Source organism: Hypomesus nipponensis, chromosome 11 (genome assembly GCF_054491055.1).
Source record: "Hypomesus nipponensis isolate SF chromosome 11, ASM5449105v1, whole genome shotgun sequence".
Taxonomy (NCBI): domain Eukaryota; kingdom Metazoa; phylum Chordata; class Actinopteri; order Osmeriformes; family Osmeridae; genus Hypomesus; species Hypomesus nipponensis.
In genome coordinates this window covers 7,145,587-7,163,548 of record NC_140371.1, presented here as the reverse complement: position 1 = coordinate 7,163,548, position 17,962 = coordinate 7,145,587, and the positions used below count along the sequence as shown (strand labels likewise).

General features: G+C 43.9%; 1 protein-coding gene across 4 annotated transcripts in view; it reads right to left on the bottom strand.

Annotated features, from left to right (window-relative positions):
* The window catches only part of rps6ka2 (ribosomal protein S6 kinase, polypeptide 2), a 254,687-nt gene extending 242,901 nt beyond the window's left edge, over positions 1–11,786 (bottom strand). For 3 of the 4 annotated variants that reach the window (XR_014724671.1, XM_084667190.1, XM_084667192.1), the window contains exon 1: positions 4,866–5,372. Coding sequence is in view for 3 of the 4 variants with exons in the window: in XM_084667190.1 (XP_084523316.1) it covers positions 4,866–4,964 (99 nt within the window). In the remaining variant the exon portion in view is untranslated. Of the gene's footprint in view, positions 1–4,865; positions 5,373–8,302; positions 8,394–11,336 lie in introns of those variants that run through there. The other variant, XM_084667191.1, reaches the window with a different exon arrangement.
* Between the last annotated feature and the right edge of the window lie 6,176 nt (positions 11,787–17,962).

The following is a 17,962-nucleotide window of genomic DNA, read 5'->3' as shown; positions in this document are numbered from 1 at the left end:
CAAATTCTTCTACTACTAGCTGACCAAGTTGTCCAAGCTTTGGTTTGGTGATAAAGTTGATTATTGATTAACCCATTGCCAATAAATCAACAAAAACACAAATATTTCAGGATTTCCTCAATAACTTTGTCAATAATGAACATAGAACCTTCAGACTGGTTTCACATTCTTCTTCTACTAGCAGACTAAGTTGTCCAACCTTTGGTTTGGTGATAAAGTTGATTATTGATTAATCCATAGCCAATAAGTCAATAAAAACACCAATATTTCAGTATTTCCTCAATAGCTTTGTCAAAAATGAACATAGAAACTTCAAACTTATATTTTTAGGAAATACTGAAATATTGTTGTTTTTATTGACTTATTGGCTATGGCCCTGGTTAATCAACAATCGTCTTTATCACCAAAATAAAGCTTGGACAACTTGTTCAGCTAGTAGTAGAATCATGTGAAACAGGTCTGAAGTTTCTATGTTCCTTTTTGACAAAGTTATTGAAGAAATACTGAAATCTTGGTGTTGTTGTTGATTTATTGGCTATGGGTTAATCAATAATCAACTTTATCACCAAACCAAAGCTTGGACAACTTGGTCGGCTAGTAGTAGAATAATGTGAAACAGGTCTGAAGTTGTTATGTTCTTTATTGACAAAGATATTGAGGAAATACTGGAAAATGTGTTTTTATTGATTTATTGGCTATGGGTTAATCAATAATCAACTTTAAAACCAAAACAAAGCTTGGAAAACTTGGCCGGCTAGTAGTAGAATAATGTGAAACAGGTCTGAAGTTTTTATGTTCTTTATTGACAAAGATATTGAGGAAATACTGGAAAATGTGTTTTTATTAATTTATTGGCTATGGGTTAATCAATAATCAACTTTATCATCAAACCAAAGCTTGGACAACTTGGTCAGCTAGTAGTAGGAGAATTTGAAACAGGTCTGAAGGTTCTGTGGTCATTTTTGGCAAAGATATTGAGGAAATACTTGAAAATGTGTGTTTTTATTGATTTTTTGCTATGGCCTTGGTTAATAATCGTCTTTATCACCAAACCAAAGCTTGGACAACTTGTTCAGATAGTAGTAGAAGAATGTGAAACAAGCTTGACGTTTCTGTGGTAATTTTTGACAAAGATATTGAGGAAATACTGGAAAATGTGTGATTTTATTGATTTATTGGCTATAGGTTAATCAATTATTAACATTATCACCAAACCAAAGCTTGGACAAATTGGTCAGTCAGTAGTAGAAGAATGTGCAACAAGTTTGAAGTTTGTATGGTCGATTTTGACAAAGATATTTAAGAAACATTCGGTTTGTCAACTCTTTTACCCCGGTCTAAATATGACGCGGAGGTACGAATATGAATGTCTGTTGAATCTCAAATATGAAACTGATTTCATGTAACTTCAGCGCTACCTTGTAGCTATCAAAGACTAAGTCCCCAAACATAGGATACTAGGTCACCGCCATCACTCCCATCGGGAACCAATGATAAAACATATGGGCAAAGCTTGTCTACATTGTATGCTTTTTGGCAGTGCGATGCCACTGTCATCCCCCATACAGGTAGCATTGCTATCTAGGAATCTAGGTGTGCAGCTGCGTTGGCCTGGAGATAACCACGCCCCTCTCGTTTGCATGTGAGATCGGAAATGAATACAGCACAGAAATAAATGTGGTGTGGAAATAAATGTGGTGTGGAAATATATGTGGAAATAAATGTGGTGCGTTAAAGTCTCACAAAATAAATAAATGTTGTCTTTACAAAAACGTCATTTTGACATAAATAAATGTATTTATTTATTGATGTCGGTAAATGGATTCAGCTATATAATTATATAATGCTATATTTATCTAATTATTTAATTTTGAATAACTCTGCGTTCCATAAATAGAACCATCTGCTAACTGAAAATATGCCCCCAAAAACGTGAATAAGCTTGACATTTATTTAGGGGAAAATCTCTCATTCATAAAAAGCTCAGTGGTAGCAATCATTGTCAGTAACAACGCAAAATGCGATATAGCCCTGTGTGGAGATAGTTTCACCTATTGAAAGACTTTTGGATTAAGTAAGCAAGGGGAGTGCCGAACATGTTCTGTCGCCGTTTGAAATCCTAAAAACCTGTGGATGTTTTTGTTAGCTACTAGTGTCTTGCGTAGCCTACAGCGTTGCAGTGAGCTACACTGGTTTGAAACCACAGGTCATGATAATTTCACCCACAAATCGTTTACTTGTAATCTAATGTTATAATAAATCCTACAATGAATTTATTTGTAAGGAATGTTTATTTTAACGATTGAAAACAGATGCATCATAGACCAGTGGAGTATGTGTTGCCCTGTCAACAGAGGCTAATGTCATGATGCTAATACTTCAGTGAAATAGTAGACTACTGTTTCCGAAAGTAGATGTACTTCCTTAAGAATATCAGCAAATATTGTACATTACACATCACAATTGTGTTTCATATCACAAAGTAAAATTAGGAAATAGTTATCACCCTGGCCTCTTTGCTTGTGGCATTTCTGCAGCTGCCTTGCAGTAAAGCCTAGCTATCCCCAGAAGTTAACATGATGCAAAACGAATGGTCTGCTACAGGTAGTCACCTGCGTGTTTTCGTGACGTTAGGGACATTAGTGACGTCAGTGACTGTGGCTAGCAAATTAGCCAACGCCAGCTTAACTTTTCACCACAAAAACGCAATTTCTACTTAAACCATGCAACGCCACGTAAATAAAAATAGCACCAACACAATCGCTACCAAGACGAACCTTTTGACACCAACATTGTCTATGTAGTCCAAATATTGAGGGATCCTTGGGGGTGCGAAAATAAACAATAACTAGAAAAAGGTGTTCCTGCAAAACAGCAGTGAGAATGCTGAAAACCTGAATGGGGATAGCTGACCATGCTAAAAAAGCTGAAAATAGTAAAAATGTTGTGGAAAGTTCTAAGCTGAAGCTTCAAAGCGCCCAAAAGGTATTTTTGAAAAGGGCTGGAGCTGGAAGAGGGCATAAAACTACAGAAAATGTATGTTAGCAAGGACCTGCTGAAGGCAGAAAAGTACAGAAAAGATAAGAAAAATGCAGTACTGGTAGTTGGAAAGGTACGGCTGTGAAAGGTATTTGAAAGGACCTGGAGCAAGATGAAGGCAGAAAAGAGAAGAAAATAAGAAAAATGCAAAACAAAAAGGGAAAAATTTCAGAAAGATGAGCTGTGGGATAATGTGAAAATTGTAGGAATCAATGAAAGTATGCAGGACTAGTTAAAGACCGAAAAACCTACGGAAGAACTAAGAAGTTGGAACTAGAACATACATTTCCTGCTGAAAATGTGTTGGAATGCTGAAATCTGAAATATATTTTTTTAAATGGCTGAAAATACAGAAATGAGAAAATACCCGCAAGCTGAAAGTTGAAATTAATTTAAAAAAATAATGATTCACACTATTGATCCAAAAACGAAGCATGAAGAGCGAAAATTGTGGCAATGCTGGCAAACTATAAATATTTTTTCAACAACATCCGATGCTCCACCTCCACTCTAAGCGTTCAGAGTGCACTCTCGGCTTTCACGTACACACCCATGTAAATCTCAGAAACGGTTTGAAAAAGTCCTGAAACATAATCAGTGATATTGAAAAAAGTTGAGCAGATATCGAAAAGCTGAATTATTTAAAAATAGTTTAGGGTTTTGTCAACATTTTAAAGTTTAAATGGTGGCTCTAGATGAAAGAAGCAGCATTCCAACAATGATAATAATTATAAAGAAAAACAGAAAAACAATAATAAGAAATATATATGTGAGAGAACAAAGGTTGCGCTCTTGTCAAAGGCAAGCACACCCAATTGTAGCCTTATTTAAAAAGTGATATTGTCGCATGTTATGGCGAGCCACTATTGTGCGCAAGACCGGACGAGCCGGAACTGGAAAGATGGCATGGTCCGTTTCGCGCTCTCGCTTGCCTCACTGTGCCACTGAGCACTTTTCATAGATATGAATGGGGACCCATCTTGAAAGAGCAGGCTTGCTGTGTCTACTGTATATAAGTCTATAGCATCATCTAACAAAGCTAAGAGCTGAAATACAATGCGGGAGAAGCTGAAAGCTGAACTGTTAAACTGTAGAAGTAGCAGAAGAAGTAGTCGTAACAATAATATTAGTTTTAGTAGCTGAAGTTGCTGAAGCAGCATTCCAACAATAAGTATGCAGAATAACAGTCGTATCTTTGCTTTCAGCAAACACACTAATAAAGAAAACACTGCACGCAAACATGTTGTCATTCAGGAGCACATAGCATGTGTTCCCAACAGGAATCAAATTGTGGTGTCACATGTCAGCCAATATATCACAAGGACATCTCATGTCAGACCAGTTTCAGATCAGTGAAGCAATGCTCCTGCAGTATAGGACTTGAACCATGGACTTGCACTTGTCATACTGTTTCAAGGACTGTAATGATGCAGTAACTGTAAGGCACCTACAGTATACAACAGCTAGTCCACAAATTAAACCGGCATTCCATACTTCTTTGATATGGTGTAATTTATCACAATCTTCCTCAGAAATATGTATATTGTCGAAATTCTACAAGCTGAGAATGACTCATCAGCCTCTATTACCTGACAGGCCAGCCTCATCAAGAGACGGCTAAAAATAGGACATACCTACAACAACATTGGTAATAACGGAAACAGAGAGGTAGGCTGAACACGTGTTAATAGTGATTGGTTGAATAAACCAAAACATTATTCAATTCGCAACACATTCAAGTATTTGGCCATGCACACCAACATTTTTCCAAGATGCTGCATAGTATGTCTAAACTAGTTCCACCAACAATGGAATACAATACAAACCTCTAATTTGCAGAGACTAGAGTTTTTGGATCGTGATTTCTTATGAAGGTATACAGAAAACCATCTCCGGACGGTAAATTTTCGCGAGTTTGTTTCCATGTTCCAATTTGGTCCCGTGTCCTGTTGTTCAACAGTTGTAAATCACAATACCTGCGTCCAGGTCTGCAGGGTAACTACGGGGATTTAATCGTTTCCACTGTCCATTAATCCATTCTGCTGAATTATTCAGAGGATAAAACAAAGCTGGTGTGTTTCCTGTTGACTCTGTTAAGGTGCCCATTTGAAAGGCTCTGATATGACAGTCGCCCCGTGCATGCAGCAAAGATACCGGACCGGTGACTTGCTGTCCACAGAACCTTGCGTAAAGCAATGTTTCGCTGTGTTTTCGCTGCCTAAGGAGGCAGTAATCCTGTAATCGCGGTTACATGGAGCGATGTAACCGCGTGAAGGGGGTTCAGTTTTTCCTTCCGAGTTCTCTCTGCGTCCAATCAGACGGCACAGTGACTGCCACTGGCCACAGTTGAACGACAGCCTCCCTCCTCCTCCTTGCGCATTGAAAACCAGCTGGCGAATTTTTCCCAGATGTTGCTGAATTTACCTCCTGCCACCAAGGGCCGTTGGTATGACGATAGATAAGCGACAGAGTTCATGCAAAGCTGTGCAACAGTAATCTTAATGGCGCTGGTGAATTTGATAAATCGGAATAAAATAGGAATATAATTAGATTAGCACAATAGGCCTGCGCGGTAGATTAAACACATCCGCTTGTCTCTCAGCCCAAAAAACGCGCTGGAGATATGAAGCTAGTCTACACACTCATTTGGAGTAATGATCTTATAAAAATAAATATCTATCTGTTATCCGCTGCATTAAGCACTACAGACACACAATGAAAGCATATATCACTCCCAAACCTAAAATTCAAGCGTCAACCTAGACTAAAATATCTGATTGAATGGTCTGAGGACAGCCTATAGGTTTCCACTACTAAAGAGCAGAAACACCATTCTGGAGTACAGAAGAGGGAAGCAAATTGGAGAGATACTTACTGTTGCAGGGCAGCATATTGATGCATCACGCAGGAGCATAGTGATTTTGTTTGACCAGAAGGTCAGAGGTCGGTAGTCACCATAAGAAACCAACAAAAAGCCAATCTACTAACATCACTAAGAAGACAAACCAAACCATCTGAATCATCAAAACATAGACAATGGATATCTCTCCTCTCATATCTTTACATCTGTCCTCAAGCCTATTTTTCTCCTATCCTCCCCTTTCCTTTTTTCATTTGGCCTTAAGAGCTAGGAGGTGTTCACTCAGGTGAAACAACCAGCAGACCAGCAGTTCTCAATCCAACAGATGGCAGATGTTGCCCCTACACCAAAGCATCCAGAGCAGAAAATAAGTGAACTTAAATGATAGTAACAGCAGTATTTGTAATTTTCTTCAGGTTTAACCTTACTTCAATATCACTCTTTATTAACTTTTAAAATAGCAGATGCAAACGTTATCTGCTGCAAAAGTAAGAAAAGTGGTAGTATGTGTAACCAAGTTGAATTGTTTAAACACTCATCTGTATTAAACTGCCCATCCATGCAATCAGGCAGAAATCTGTTTACAAAAGTGGTTTGTAAGGTGTGTGAGTGAGTGGACCTGAGATTGAATCCTGAAGTGAGAAGCAAAAGACAAACAGCACAATGACACCTGTGACATTTAACCTGAACAGATTCTGGGCTGGCAGTGTGCCGTAATGGCAACTCATCATCTCCTTGACAAAATAGAACAGTACAGAGTAGGAGAGACAGGACAGTTCTAAAAGAAAGTTATCACAATTTCTCAACTCAGCCCATGTCTGTAAAATGATCTTGAAAGAGATTCACAGTAATTCACAATGTATATTACCTTCCTGACTGTTTTCATACAGATCTGCTGTCTACAGCCATACAGTACATCTGCAGTAACTAAGGCCTTGGTGAGCTGGGGGCACGGTAGGGTTATTAGGACTGAGAATAGGACACATCAGCACATTTACCCAGCTGCAGCTCTGATAATTGCAGCCTGACAGTTTATGTAAGAAGACACTGCTTTGATTAGCATTACAGATAGCTCCCCTCTCCTCTATCAATCATCCTCATCTTTATGTGGGTTCAGATCTGATCTGACCACAACTGATATGTAACAGACTAGTGTTGTTTTTGGTGCTCTTTTTTAATTGTAGTTTTAGTCTCGTCTTTTTGTGAAGCTGTCATTTTAGTTTTTATTAGTTTTAGTCACGTTCATACTCTTTTTAGTCTAGTCAAGTTCCAGTCAACTAAAAGTCTGAGGGCCTCATGTACTAACGCTTTTCCGCCCACTTTAGGCGTATTTTTGTTTTGTAATTTGCACGTAAAAGCACGGCGAGGTATGTACTAACATGCCGCACTGAGGTAAAAGCGCAGACTGCCTGTCGCAGCAACTGAAAATGGCAAATTGCACTTTTCCGTGTCATGCATATGCATTCACGGGAGGGTCAAGGGGAAAGTGGGAGTTTTCCAAAAAGAGATGGGAGGGGATGCGTAAAGTGCGCCAAATTATGTATTCCGCGGCATGTACAAAAAAGTGCACTTCTATTTAGCGGTAAAAATTCTCCGCCTGTTTAAAGCAGGCGTAAACCAGGATGCGCATATGCCTCTTGGTGAAATGGCAGCCGTAACCCGAGCAAGAGCACACTTTTTGAGTTGAGTGAACACAAAATCATTAAGCATTACAGATTAAGCAGCCATGCAATATTACAGTTACTGGAAGAAATCAAAGATTACATCAAATCTCTGACTCAGCGTTCACATTCCATTCCAGCAGTTGTTAAACTCCTCGCTACATTACAAAGGTTGGCATCAGTATCATTTCAAACAGTCATCCTGTTTTGACTTTGGTGGCTGATCTATGATAGAAAGAGAGGAGGCTCATTCAATTGCGCGTTTAAATGCTCGCAATGTGCGGTATAGTGGACGGAGAAAGGCGCTGATTACCCGATGACCTGCAAGTTTCGGAAATACGTAAACTGAAGTAGGCTATCACAGCGTGCGCAATCTGTGGGTTGGCCATGGCCAAAAAACGCAACGTTTGCAAATGTAGGTTTCATATGCTGATTTGGGAAACAATTAAGAATAATCACGTTGTATGTGCATGCAGCTCTGCGAGCATCGTATGACCAACATTTTCAGGAATCTGGGCCCAACTACGTATCATGATGTTATATAACATTCTCATGCATGGGCATGCCTATTACTGGATAAAACATGCAGTAATAGGAAGAACAGCAAAACTCTATATTATCAATCTTTTAGTCTTCACAATAAAAAAAGGAAGAGATGAGAGATAGATAGATAGGACCAAAGAGAGGAGTGTAATTTTCTAGTTCAGGCAGGGATTTGTCTGAAATCTGGTTGGGGATTTACCTTCTTTTCCCTTTTCATCACTGTGACAATCAGGTCCCCCTGTCTCAGATCAGCATCACCAGAGTACTAAGAGGGTACTCCCTCTTCACACCTGCAAACAATGAAACCAATCAGTCCACTCCCTTCTGCTCTGTATTTAAGCCAGTCACTCCCTTCACTCTGTGCTGAGTCTTGTTAACAGTAGAGTAACATTCTAAGCAATATACAGATAGACCCTGTGATATACTGACCTTGTGTTTGCCCCCGACTTTGTATCTGCTTCATCTGAACTATTCCTAGACGCCGTGTTTCAGACCCTTGCCTGTCCTGTGGAACTTGCCCAAGCCTAGCCTTCATTGCCCAGTCCGCACCTGTTTGACCTACGCCTGTGACCGGACTACCCTTTTGGATTTCCTCTCTGACTGTGTATGACCCCTGCTTGTCCGACCACGCCTAAATAAGTCTGCACTTGGATCCAGTACCTGTTGTCTTGGGAGTCTGTCTGCTACAATCACATTGACACAAATATCCCATATTTTGGTTGAGAACATACAGTTTAGAAAGTCCAGGTTCTGAGAATGTTGACTAACAGTTCTTACATTTTAGTTCAGCATATACCAGTGTTTTCCACACAGACTAATTTGTGGTGGTGCGCCACAGAATCAACGCAGACCGCCACATATCGCGTTTCATTATTCTACTTTGTTTATTTTGTTGTCGCTATTTAAAACACGCAGCGTATTCGTTCAGCTGCATTTCCTTTCCCTGCTCTCCCTCCGTCACTCACACGTCTCTCTCACATACACATACAGCCCCTCCCCTCCATGCACACAGCATCTGTTGTGGAAGCTTGGCCTATTTGGTGCAGAGAAGATGGCTGGCAAAATTTGCAAGTTTACGAAAGCTTTGCATCTCATGAACACCTTGACACAATCACACTTTAAAAAGTGTTATAAAAAATATTTAATATTCTGAATACAATGTTGTCAATGTGTGGGTGAGGGTTAGTGGATGTGTAGAACCATATAGGTAGGGTAGGACTGGATAGGGGCTGTTCGTATTTTATCACCACACACAATCTTGAATGTCGGCCAGAACACAACTTCAGTTGGAGGCCAGGATCTTCAAGGCAGGAGAGGTGCATGTTGGAGATGAGGTAATGATGAGATGAGATCTGATGCAACCACTTTGTATTGAAGATGAATCAATTTACAGGATTCTCTAACAGAGGTATTTAGTATGTTGCAAGCAACCAGTGCGTTATCACAGTGTGTGGTTAAGGTGTGTGTGGAGTATGTGTGGTTATCTTTCATGGACGTACACGTCGAACTAACAGGGTTTCTTGGTCTCAACAACATGGAACACAGAATTGCTGCTTCAGGAGCGCCACAGATAAAAGTAAAAACTATGTGCTTTCTTTCTCTGGCATGACATATGGTGTTGCTACTACAAATTAAGAGTCATTCAACATGAAAAGGAGAAATAACATATTAAAGTCCAGAGCCTTTTGTACAGCCTCCCCCGAATGTACATAGTACATCAGTGGTTTCCAAACTTTTCTGGCTCATGTCACCCCTAAACATATCTCTCTCCATCCACGGCACCCCTATTTTTTACTTTTTACTCTCAACTTCCTTTGTGTCATATTTGTACTTTATGCCATTTGATTTGACCTTGTGATATGTTAAATAGGCTATAGGCCTAACTGCTTTTATTATAGGTATTACATTGAGAAAGTGAGGTTTATCTCATTTTTGTTATATTCAAATGAACCACTCTCTTTACTTTAACTCTTTTATTTGAACTTTTGAATGAATAGTTAACAGAATATAAACAGTCTGTCCCTGTCACAATTATATCACTGTCACCCTGGGTACCTCATCTCCTAACATGTTCAATGCAAGATGTAACTTGTTCAACTACATGCTCTTATGGTTCTTCCCTTTGGGACGTTTTTAGTTTTCACAATGTATGATTCATGTTTTGGCTACCCGCAATGTTTGGGACTATTTCAATGTTATGATCAGTGACCTATGCACATTTGTAAAACCCTCGTTTGGAAGTCGCTTTGGATAAATGCGTCTGAATGCATAAATGTAATGGTAGCATGGTTGTCCAGTTCTTTGCTAACTAAAAAGTTATCTGTAAATTTGTCCATTGTCCTTATCCACATATCTCAAGTTAGCGATCAGCTGGCAAAGGCCACTAGCATCAGTGGAGTCTATTTGAAGCGCAAATTTCAACCCTAGCCATAGTTTTTCATACAGTATACAGATTTCATGTCCTCCGACATATCATCAATGTGACGTTTGATCGTGTTATCAGAGAGGGGGATTTTTTATTTTGCAGCATCTGGCCTTAGCATTACCTCATCCTTTTTTGCAGGCTGGTAATATGAGCGACTGTTAAAGTGTGTGGCTTTTTAGATTTAGCAAACAACTCGTCAACTAAAATAACAAGCCTTTTGTGCCTTCACATACACGCACGGTAGAAAGCATATGTTCGCTCTGAGTGGTATTCTGTGTTTTAAGTCTTTTAAAATATTCAATATCTTTGTTCTGGTGTGCTGGGTGCTTGGTCTCCAGGTACCTTGCCAATTTGCTGGGCACCATGGCTGCATTAGCTAACAACTCCCTGCAGACCAGGCATAGGCTACTGGTGTGGGGCACGTTACCTACTGGAGAGTCGTTATGCCTTTTTTTTCTCCTTGCTGATTTAGATTCCGATGTCTGTTCCTGTGGAGGTGGATGCATTCTCTTTAAAAAAGTATCCATTGCCCCTACCTGCACTCCTCCATCTGCTGTCAATACGGAATAACAAACAAAGTCAACGAAAGAACTGTTGTTGACGTTAATCCCTGAATCAACTGTGAACTGTAGCTGATTGTTGAGTCGCAAATAGCCTACACATTTGTATTGATATAATATCAATAAAAAAAAATAATAATTAAATGATCAAGCCTTGGGCCATTCCGCGGCACCCCTGAGCACTTTGAAAACCCCTATAGTACATTTGAACCACGCCAAAGGTTAGACTGTACTCGTCTAAACATTACCCAAAGGGTGACTGTCATCTTCAGCTGGAAGGGCAGGTAGGATAACCAGCTGGGCAACCGGTCGAGTGTACATTCTGTCCTTGACCTTCACGTCTGCTGACCTGATGTGTCCATCAGGACTGGGGTGAACTTTGATGATGTGCCCAGTAGGCCACAAGGCCCTAGGCAGCTGGGGGTCCACAATCATCGCCACAGAGCCCTCTGTGACGTCGGCCTGAGATTACTTCCACTTGGGTCAGGCCTTCAGTCGAGGTAAGTACAGTCAAATTAAACGAGCCCAAAAGTGGTCAGCAAGTACTTGTGCATGTGTTGTGGACTCAAATTTGTTCTCTCTTTGGTCCAAGGCGAAATGATTAGACAAAAACTTAGTCTCTTAATTAAAGATGGTTATAACAAAAGGTATACTTTATTGTGCCAGGACCTTGGAATACATTCACTAGGCGGTCTCAGCTCCAGAGACAACCCGCCTTCAAAATGGTACAGAGGGATATTTATACAAGATATGTACGTCACACAAATATTTTGTTGGTAACCGGATACACAGATAGGCCTATTTCACAATACATGTTGATTCATTTTTCATAGGGCAAACTTCCCCCCCTCTTCCCTCCCACAGCTGCTGTTCCATGTCACCCTGACCTGTGGAGGTATCAGTAGGGAACAGAGCATTCTCCTGCTGTCAATCGGACCCCCGGGCAGGCACATATAAGGATACGCCCTGTGGCTGTTGGCAATCTCACAAGCCCAGCGTCAGCCTGCTCTGTGTTAAATACTAAAATGGGTTTACTATTCTGGGCTAACCTGCTTCAGGCCTTTTCCTTAATACAGGTTTCCAAAACCACTACACATGCTTCCACAGCCGGCAACTGAGAAGCTCCTCCTTGGGGTAAACGATCTGAGGCAGGGAGCCGTCAGGCCGCCCCATCAGCAGGCAGTTGGGTGTCACAGGGTCGGATCGCTGACATCAGATGTAATGTAGCCCAACGGTTTGGAGTTCAGGATCCCTTCCACTTCAATGAGGACGGTGCGGAGGACCTCTTCCTGCAAGGGCTGTGCACCGACTGGTGTACAGGGCAGTCTTCACGGACCGAATCTCCCGCTCCCACACTCCCCCGAAGTGAGGAGCACCAACTTTGAATAATGTTTGGCAGGGGTTCCCTTCCTAGCTATAAACCTACCCAGGACCATTAGAAAGGAGTCAGTGTCAATTGAGGTCAGGATGTCCAGGGTACATCCCTGACAGTGAGGCATTTAAATATTATTCCCCACCTCTTTTCTGTGCGCCACCCCACTTTGACCACAAACGGCCCGAAGCAGTCATTGAATGTTGGCTTAGCTTTCCAACGGCGGCATTCTGCACAATTTCTTTGGAAGCGACGGACTGCTTCTCTTCCCCGCAAAATCCAGTACATGCGTCGGATTTCAGCAAGACACGTTCTGGTCCTGGGTGCCTCAGACGACTGTCAAAGTCCTGTATGAGGAGGCAGGTCACTGGGTTTGAGGGATCCAGGACCACAGGGTGTAGGCTGGTGTAGATCAGATCTTCTGACCGGCGGAGACGACCACTGACCCTGATGAGTTCTCGAATGTCGTCCAGCTCTGGGGACAGGTTCAGGAGGCGGCTTCTGCGTTGAACAGGTTTTTCCAGCTTTAAGGAGACAGAGTTCTTCAGGGAAGCTGTCACGCTGATCCCTGCTATGGATAAGTCTCCCAGCCTGGCTGTAATCCTCTGCATTAGCGCAGCTCTCCTCTGTAGCCGCCCCATGTAGCTCCTGGACAGTGGCTTGTAGCAGTTCCTTCCATGTGCTGTATTGGTGTAGGTCTGAATTTGACTGATTTACGGCTGATGCCACATCACAGAAAGTTGACTTGCGCGACTCAGTAGCGTCTGAGGATCTCTGACTGCACTGGTAGGATCGTCAGGCCACCGATTAGGATCCCTAAGCAGAAAGGGGGGCCTTTGACTACATCTGTTGAGTCTTACCAGATCCTGAAGACCTTTGCCACGAGTGGACGTAGTCTAGTCGACGTATCGCCATCTGTGCTGGTCAGTTCTTGAATCTCAGCTACACGAGTGCCAACGAAGACCTTGAAATGGCAAGATTCCGATCGCAGCCAGGTCAGCACTGTTGTAGAGTCGGTCCACATGACTGTCCTCTTAATCTCTTGAGCTCATCACTAAGGAGTTTGGAGAGCTGGGCTCCTGTGAGTGCACCACACAGCTCCAGTCGGGGCATTGAGTGCAAACGTCTTGGAGCTACCCTGGATTGGGCCAACAAGGCCTGGTGTACGGTGATGTCATTGTCCATCTTTCTAAGATATGCCACCGCCCCATTGGCCTGCTCAGATGCGTCACAAAATATGTGCAGCTATTTTTCTCTCCCTGAGGCAGCGATATCCTTGGGTAGGTATGGACGAGTGAGGCTTACTTAAGGGAGGAAGCGCAGCCCTTCTTCCCAGTCTCTCCACTGCTTGACAAGGTATGGAGGCAGCTGGGTGTCATCCCATCCTCTGTGCTTGTCCCACAGGCATCTCACCAGCATCTTGGCTCTTGTAGTGTACGGCAGGATAAAACCTAAGAGATCGTATTGGCTGGCGAGCACCTTGTAGATATTGCGCATGGTGGGCTCACCATACTGGACTGGACGATGTTTGTACCCCAGCGCCTCAGTAGAGAAGTGCCAGCTGAGGCCTAGCGTGGACTCAGGACTGTCCGTGCTGTCTTGTGCGAGCCAGAGTTCAGCACTGTTGGACCTAGCATCTTTGGGAAGGTGGCTAATGATGCTAGGTTCATTGCTGGCCCACTGGCGGAGCACAAAGCCAGCTGAGGACAGAAGGGCTCTTAGCTTGTCTACTAGGTCACGTGCTGCGGTGGTGGAGGGAAGACTCTGGAGGCAATTATCCACATAGAAGCATTTTTCAATGGAGTTCCTCACCTCATCTTCTGGCTGTCTGTTTTCTCATGTATGACGTTGCACGGCAAACGTGGCACAGCACGGACTACACGTGGTGCCAAAGGGGAGTACCTGCCAGTCATATACTGCTGCCGGCTCATTTTGGTGCAGGTCGCGCAACACAAAGCGCAGGAGACGGCGGTCTTCAGGGAGCAGACGAACTTGCGGAACACGCCCTTTATGTCTCCACTTATGGCAACTGCGTGTTCCCGGAATCTGAGGAGGACTCCCAGCAGCATTGCCCCCAGAGTAGGCCCAGGTAAGAGGTAGTCATTCAGGTTGTGCCCTCGATATTGGAATGAACAGTTTAATTCCATGGCGGTGTTTGCCATTATGGCAAACTAGGTGGTGGGGGGGATGTACATTACATTTACATTTATTCATTTAGCAGACGCTTTTATCCAAAGCGACTTCCAAGAGAGAGCTTTACAAAGTGCATAGGTCACTGATAATAACAACAATAAGATAGCCCCAAAGCATTGCGGTTAGCCAAAACAAGAAGCACACATTGTGAACAGACAAAAAATAAGTGCCAAAGGAAAGAACCATAAGAGCATGTAGTTAAGCAAGTTACAATTTAAACAACATGAATCTCTAAGTGCAAGTGTACCTGTAGAAAAAGCAGCAGCAGTAAAAATAAAAATAAGATTAACTAAACTAGAATATTTTGCAGCAAATACAACAGTTTAAATCAGTTGCCACTAACCAACAAGAGCAACAAGTCTCGAAGCAAGAGTCATTGTGATCCTTGAGGAAACTAGCATTGGGTTCAGCAAACCATTCCTAAGTAGTACCGTTGTACTCCCGGAACAAGTGCGTCTTGAGCCTTCTCTTGAAGGTGGAGAGACAGTCTGTGTCTCTGATGGAGGTGGGGAGTTGATTCCACCACTTAGGGGGCCAGGCAGGAGAAGAGCTTGTGTTGGGACCGGGCGGTCTTGAGCGGTGGGACCACCAAGCGGTTGTCTGAAGAAGACCGTAGGTGGCGGGTGGGGATGTAAGGCTACAGGAGAGACTTGATGTAGTCGGGTGCAGTCCCGTTCACTGCTCGGAAGGTCAGTACCAGGGTCTTGAATCTGATGCGAGCCGTGATGGGTAGCCAGTGGAAGGAGATGAGGAGCGGAGTAACGTGGGAGCGTCTGGGTAGGTTGCAGACCAGGTGTGCCGCTGCATTCTGTATCCTCTGAAGAGGGCGGGTTGCGCATGCTGGGAGACCGGCGAGCAGCGAGTTGCAGTAGTCCAACTTGGAGAGGACAAGTGCTTGGACAAGCAGCTGGGTGGAGTGCTCAGACAAGTATCTCCTGATCTTCCGGATGTTGTAGAGGGTGATCTACACGACCGGGACACTGCAGCAATGTGGGCCGTGAGGGAGAGCTCATCATCCATGAACCGAAGGTTCCTGGCAGAGGATGAGGGGGTCACCGTCGCAGATCCCAGAGTGATTGAGAGGTCGTGGAAGATGGAGGGTTTGGCCGGGATGATGAAGTTCTGTTTTGGTGAGGTTCAGCTGGAGGTGGTGCTCGGTCATCCAGGCGGAGATGTCTGCGAGGCAGGAGTCAATCCTAGCTGGGATGCCCGGATCGGTCGGGAGGAACGACAGGTACAGCTGCGTGTCGTCAGCGTAGCAGTGGTAGGAGAAGCCATGGGAAGTGATGATTGGTCTGAGTGAGGTGGTGTACAGAGAGAAGAGGAGGGGTCCTAAGACGGAGCCCTGTGGGACACCAGTGGAGAGCTGGCGAGGGTCTGACAGTTTGCCTCCCCAGGAGACCTGGTAGGATCTTCCCAACAGGTAGGATGAGATCCACTGGAGTGCAGTGCCAGTAATGCCCATCTCAGAAAGTCTGTAGAGCAGGATCGGGTGGTTAACCGTATCAAACACTGCAGAAAGGTCCAGCAGAATGATGGATGAGCTTGAAGCCGCTCTGGCAGACTGGAGGACAGTGGTGACTAAAAGGAGGGCAGTCTCTGTGGAGTGTCTTTGGACTTGCACCATCTCCTCTCAGCTGCTCGAAAAGTGGACCGTTCTTCACGAATAACATCCGTGAGCCACGGGCAGGAGGGAGAAGATTGTGTAGGCCTGGTTGACAGGGGACAGAGAGAGTCAAGTGATGCAGTTAAAGTGGTTAACAGGGTGTCAGTGGCAGTGTTAGTTGGGTGGGACGAGAACTCGTCAATGGGAGGGAGGATGTTACAATAGAGGAGAAATGGGAGGGGGATAGGGAGCGGAGGTTGCGAGGGGAGGTAGGAGGAGTTGGAGGGAGAGAGACAGAGAATTGGATAAAGTAGTGATCAGAAATATGCAGTGGGGTTACAGAGGTTAAGTCAGTGATACAGTTACGTGTCAGGATGAGGTCTAGCTGTTTGCCTGCCTTGTGGGTCGCCGGTGTGCTCAGCAGTGCCAGGTCGAAGGAAGTCAGGAGAGACAAGAAGTCGACAGCCTGCGTTCCTTGGAGGTGTATGTTTAAGTCCCCAAGGACTATCAGCGGGTTCTATCATCCGGGAGGACGCTGAGGAGCATGTCCAGCTCCTCCACAAAGTCGGCTAGCGGTCGTGGTGGGCGATAAAGAACAATTAAGCATGCTGTGATAAGATCAGTTAGCATCACATAATGGTGTTCAAATTATTTGGCAGTAACAGAGAGTGGTGTGGATGTGTATTTAATATGTGGGGAAAGAAGCAAACCTGTCACACCACCCCGCCCGGTTGAGCGAGGTGAGTGAGCGAAGGAGTGGTTGACGGAGAGAGCAGCTGGAGTTGCAGTGTTCTCTGGGCGGATCCACGTCTCTGTCAGTGCGAGGGCATAAGGAGCAGCATGAGATGCAAACGCCGGGATGAAGTCTGCCTTGTTCACAGCAGACTGGCAGTTCCAGAGCCCTAAAGAAAGAGAGAGGGCAGGTGGAGAAGATCTGGATAGGTACTGAAGGTTAGAGGTTGACCGTATATACTTTGTTGAAACATCTATGTCTACGGGTAGTGTAATGAACAGGAATGCTCAGGAAACACATGCTAGCTATGAATAAGTTCTAGGTAGAATATAATCTAAATATGAATAGGTTGATACTCATCAGAAGAGGTGATTTGCCACGTCGGCCTTCCTCGGTGGACTCCCGCCGGTAGACTCCCTGTCTTTGTTCGACCGAGTCTTTGTGCGCCGAGGCTGCCTCTGTAGTGCTAGCCGGCTTAAATATGGTAATGCACAGATACAACGCCCCCAATTACTGTCAAACAAAAGAATACCCTGAGTACCCTGAAACCGAAAATGACTCACTGGCTAGCTACTCTTTGACCAGTTTAAGCTAGTTATCTAACTGCTGACCCTTCAGCTCTACCCAAGAGACTAAGTTTTAGCTCAACTCAATAATGTACCATACCTCATCTCCCTTGTTCTGATGGGTCCAGCTTGACAACTGACCCGGCCTGGATCAACTTCTCCATCTCTACTCGGTACACCTTGGCCTTTTTGGGGTCTCTCTGGAGTCTTCTCTCTACTCCTCTCAAGCTAGACATGACGGGGTCAGGGGTAGCTTGGCATATTTTTGCGGCGCAGCAGTGGGGTTGCATAGCGCAATATGCCATCAACCTCCACACGGGTGGTTTTGTCTTCTAGGAGGCTGACGGCTAAGTTGTCTTCCTGTGAGCGTGTCACCACCTTGCTGCTCCTAAGGGGTATGACAT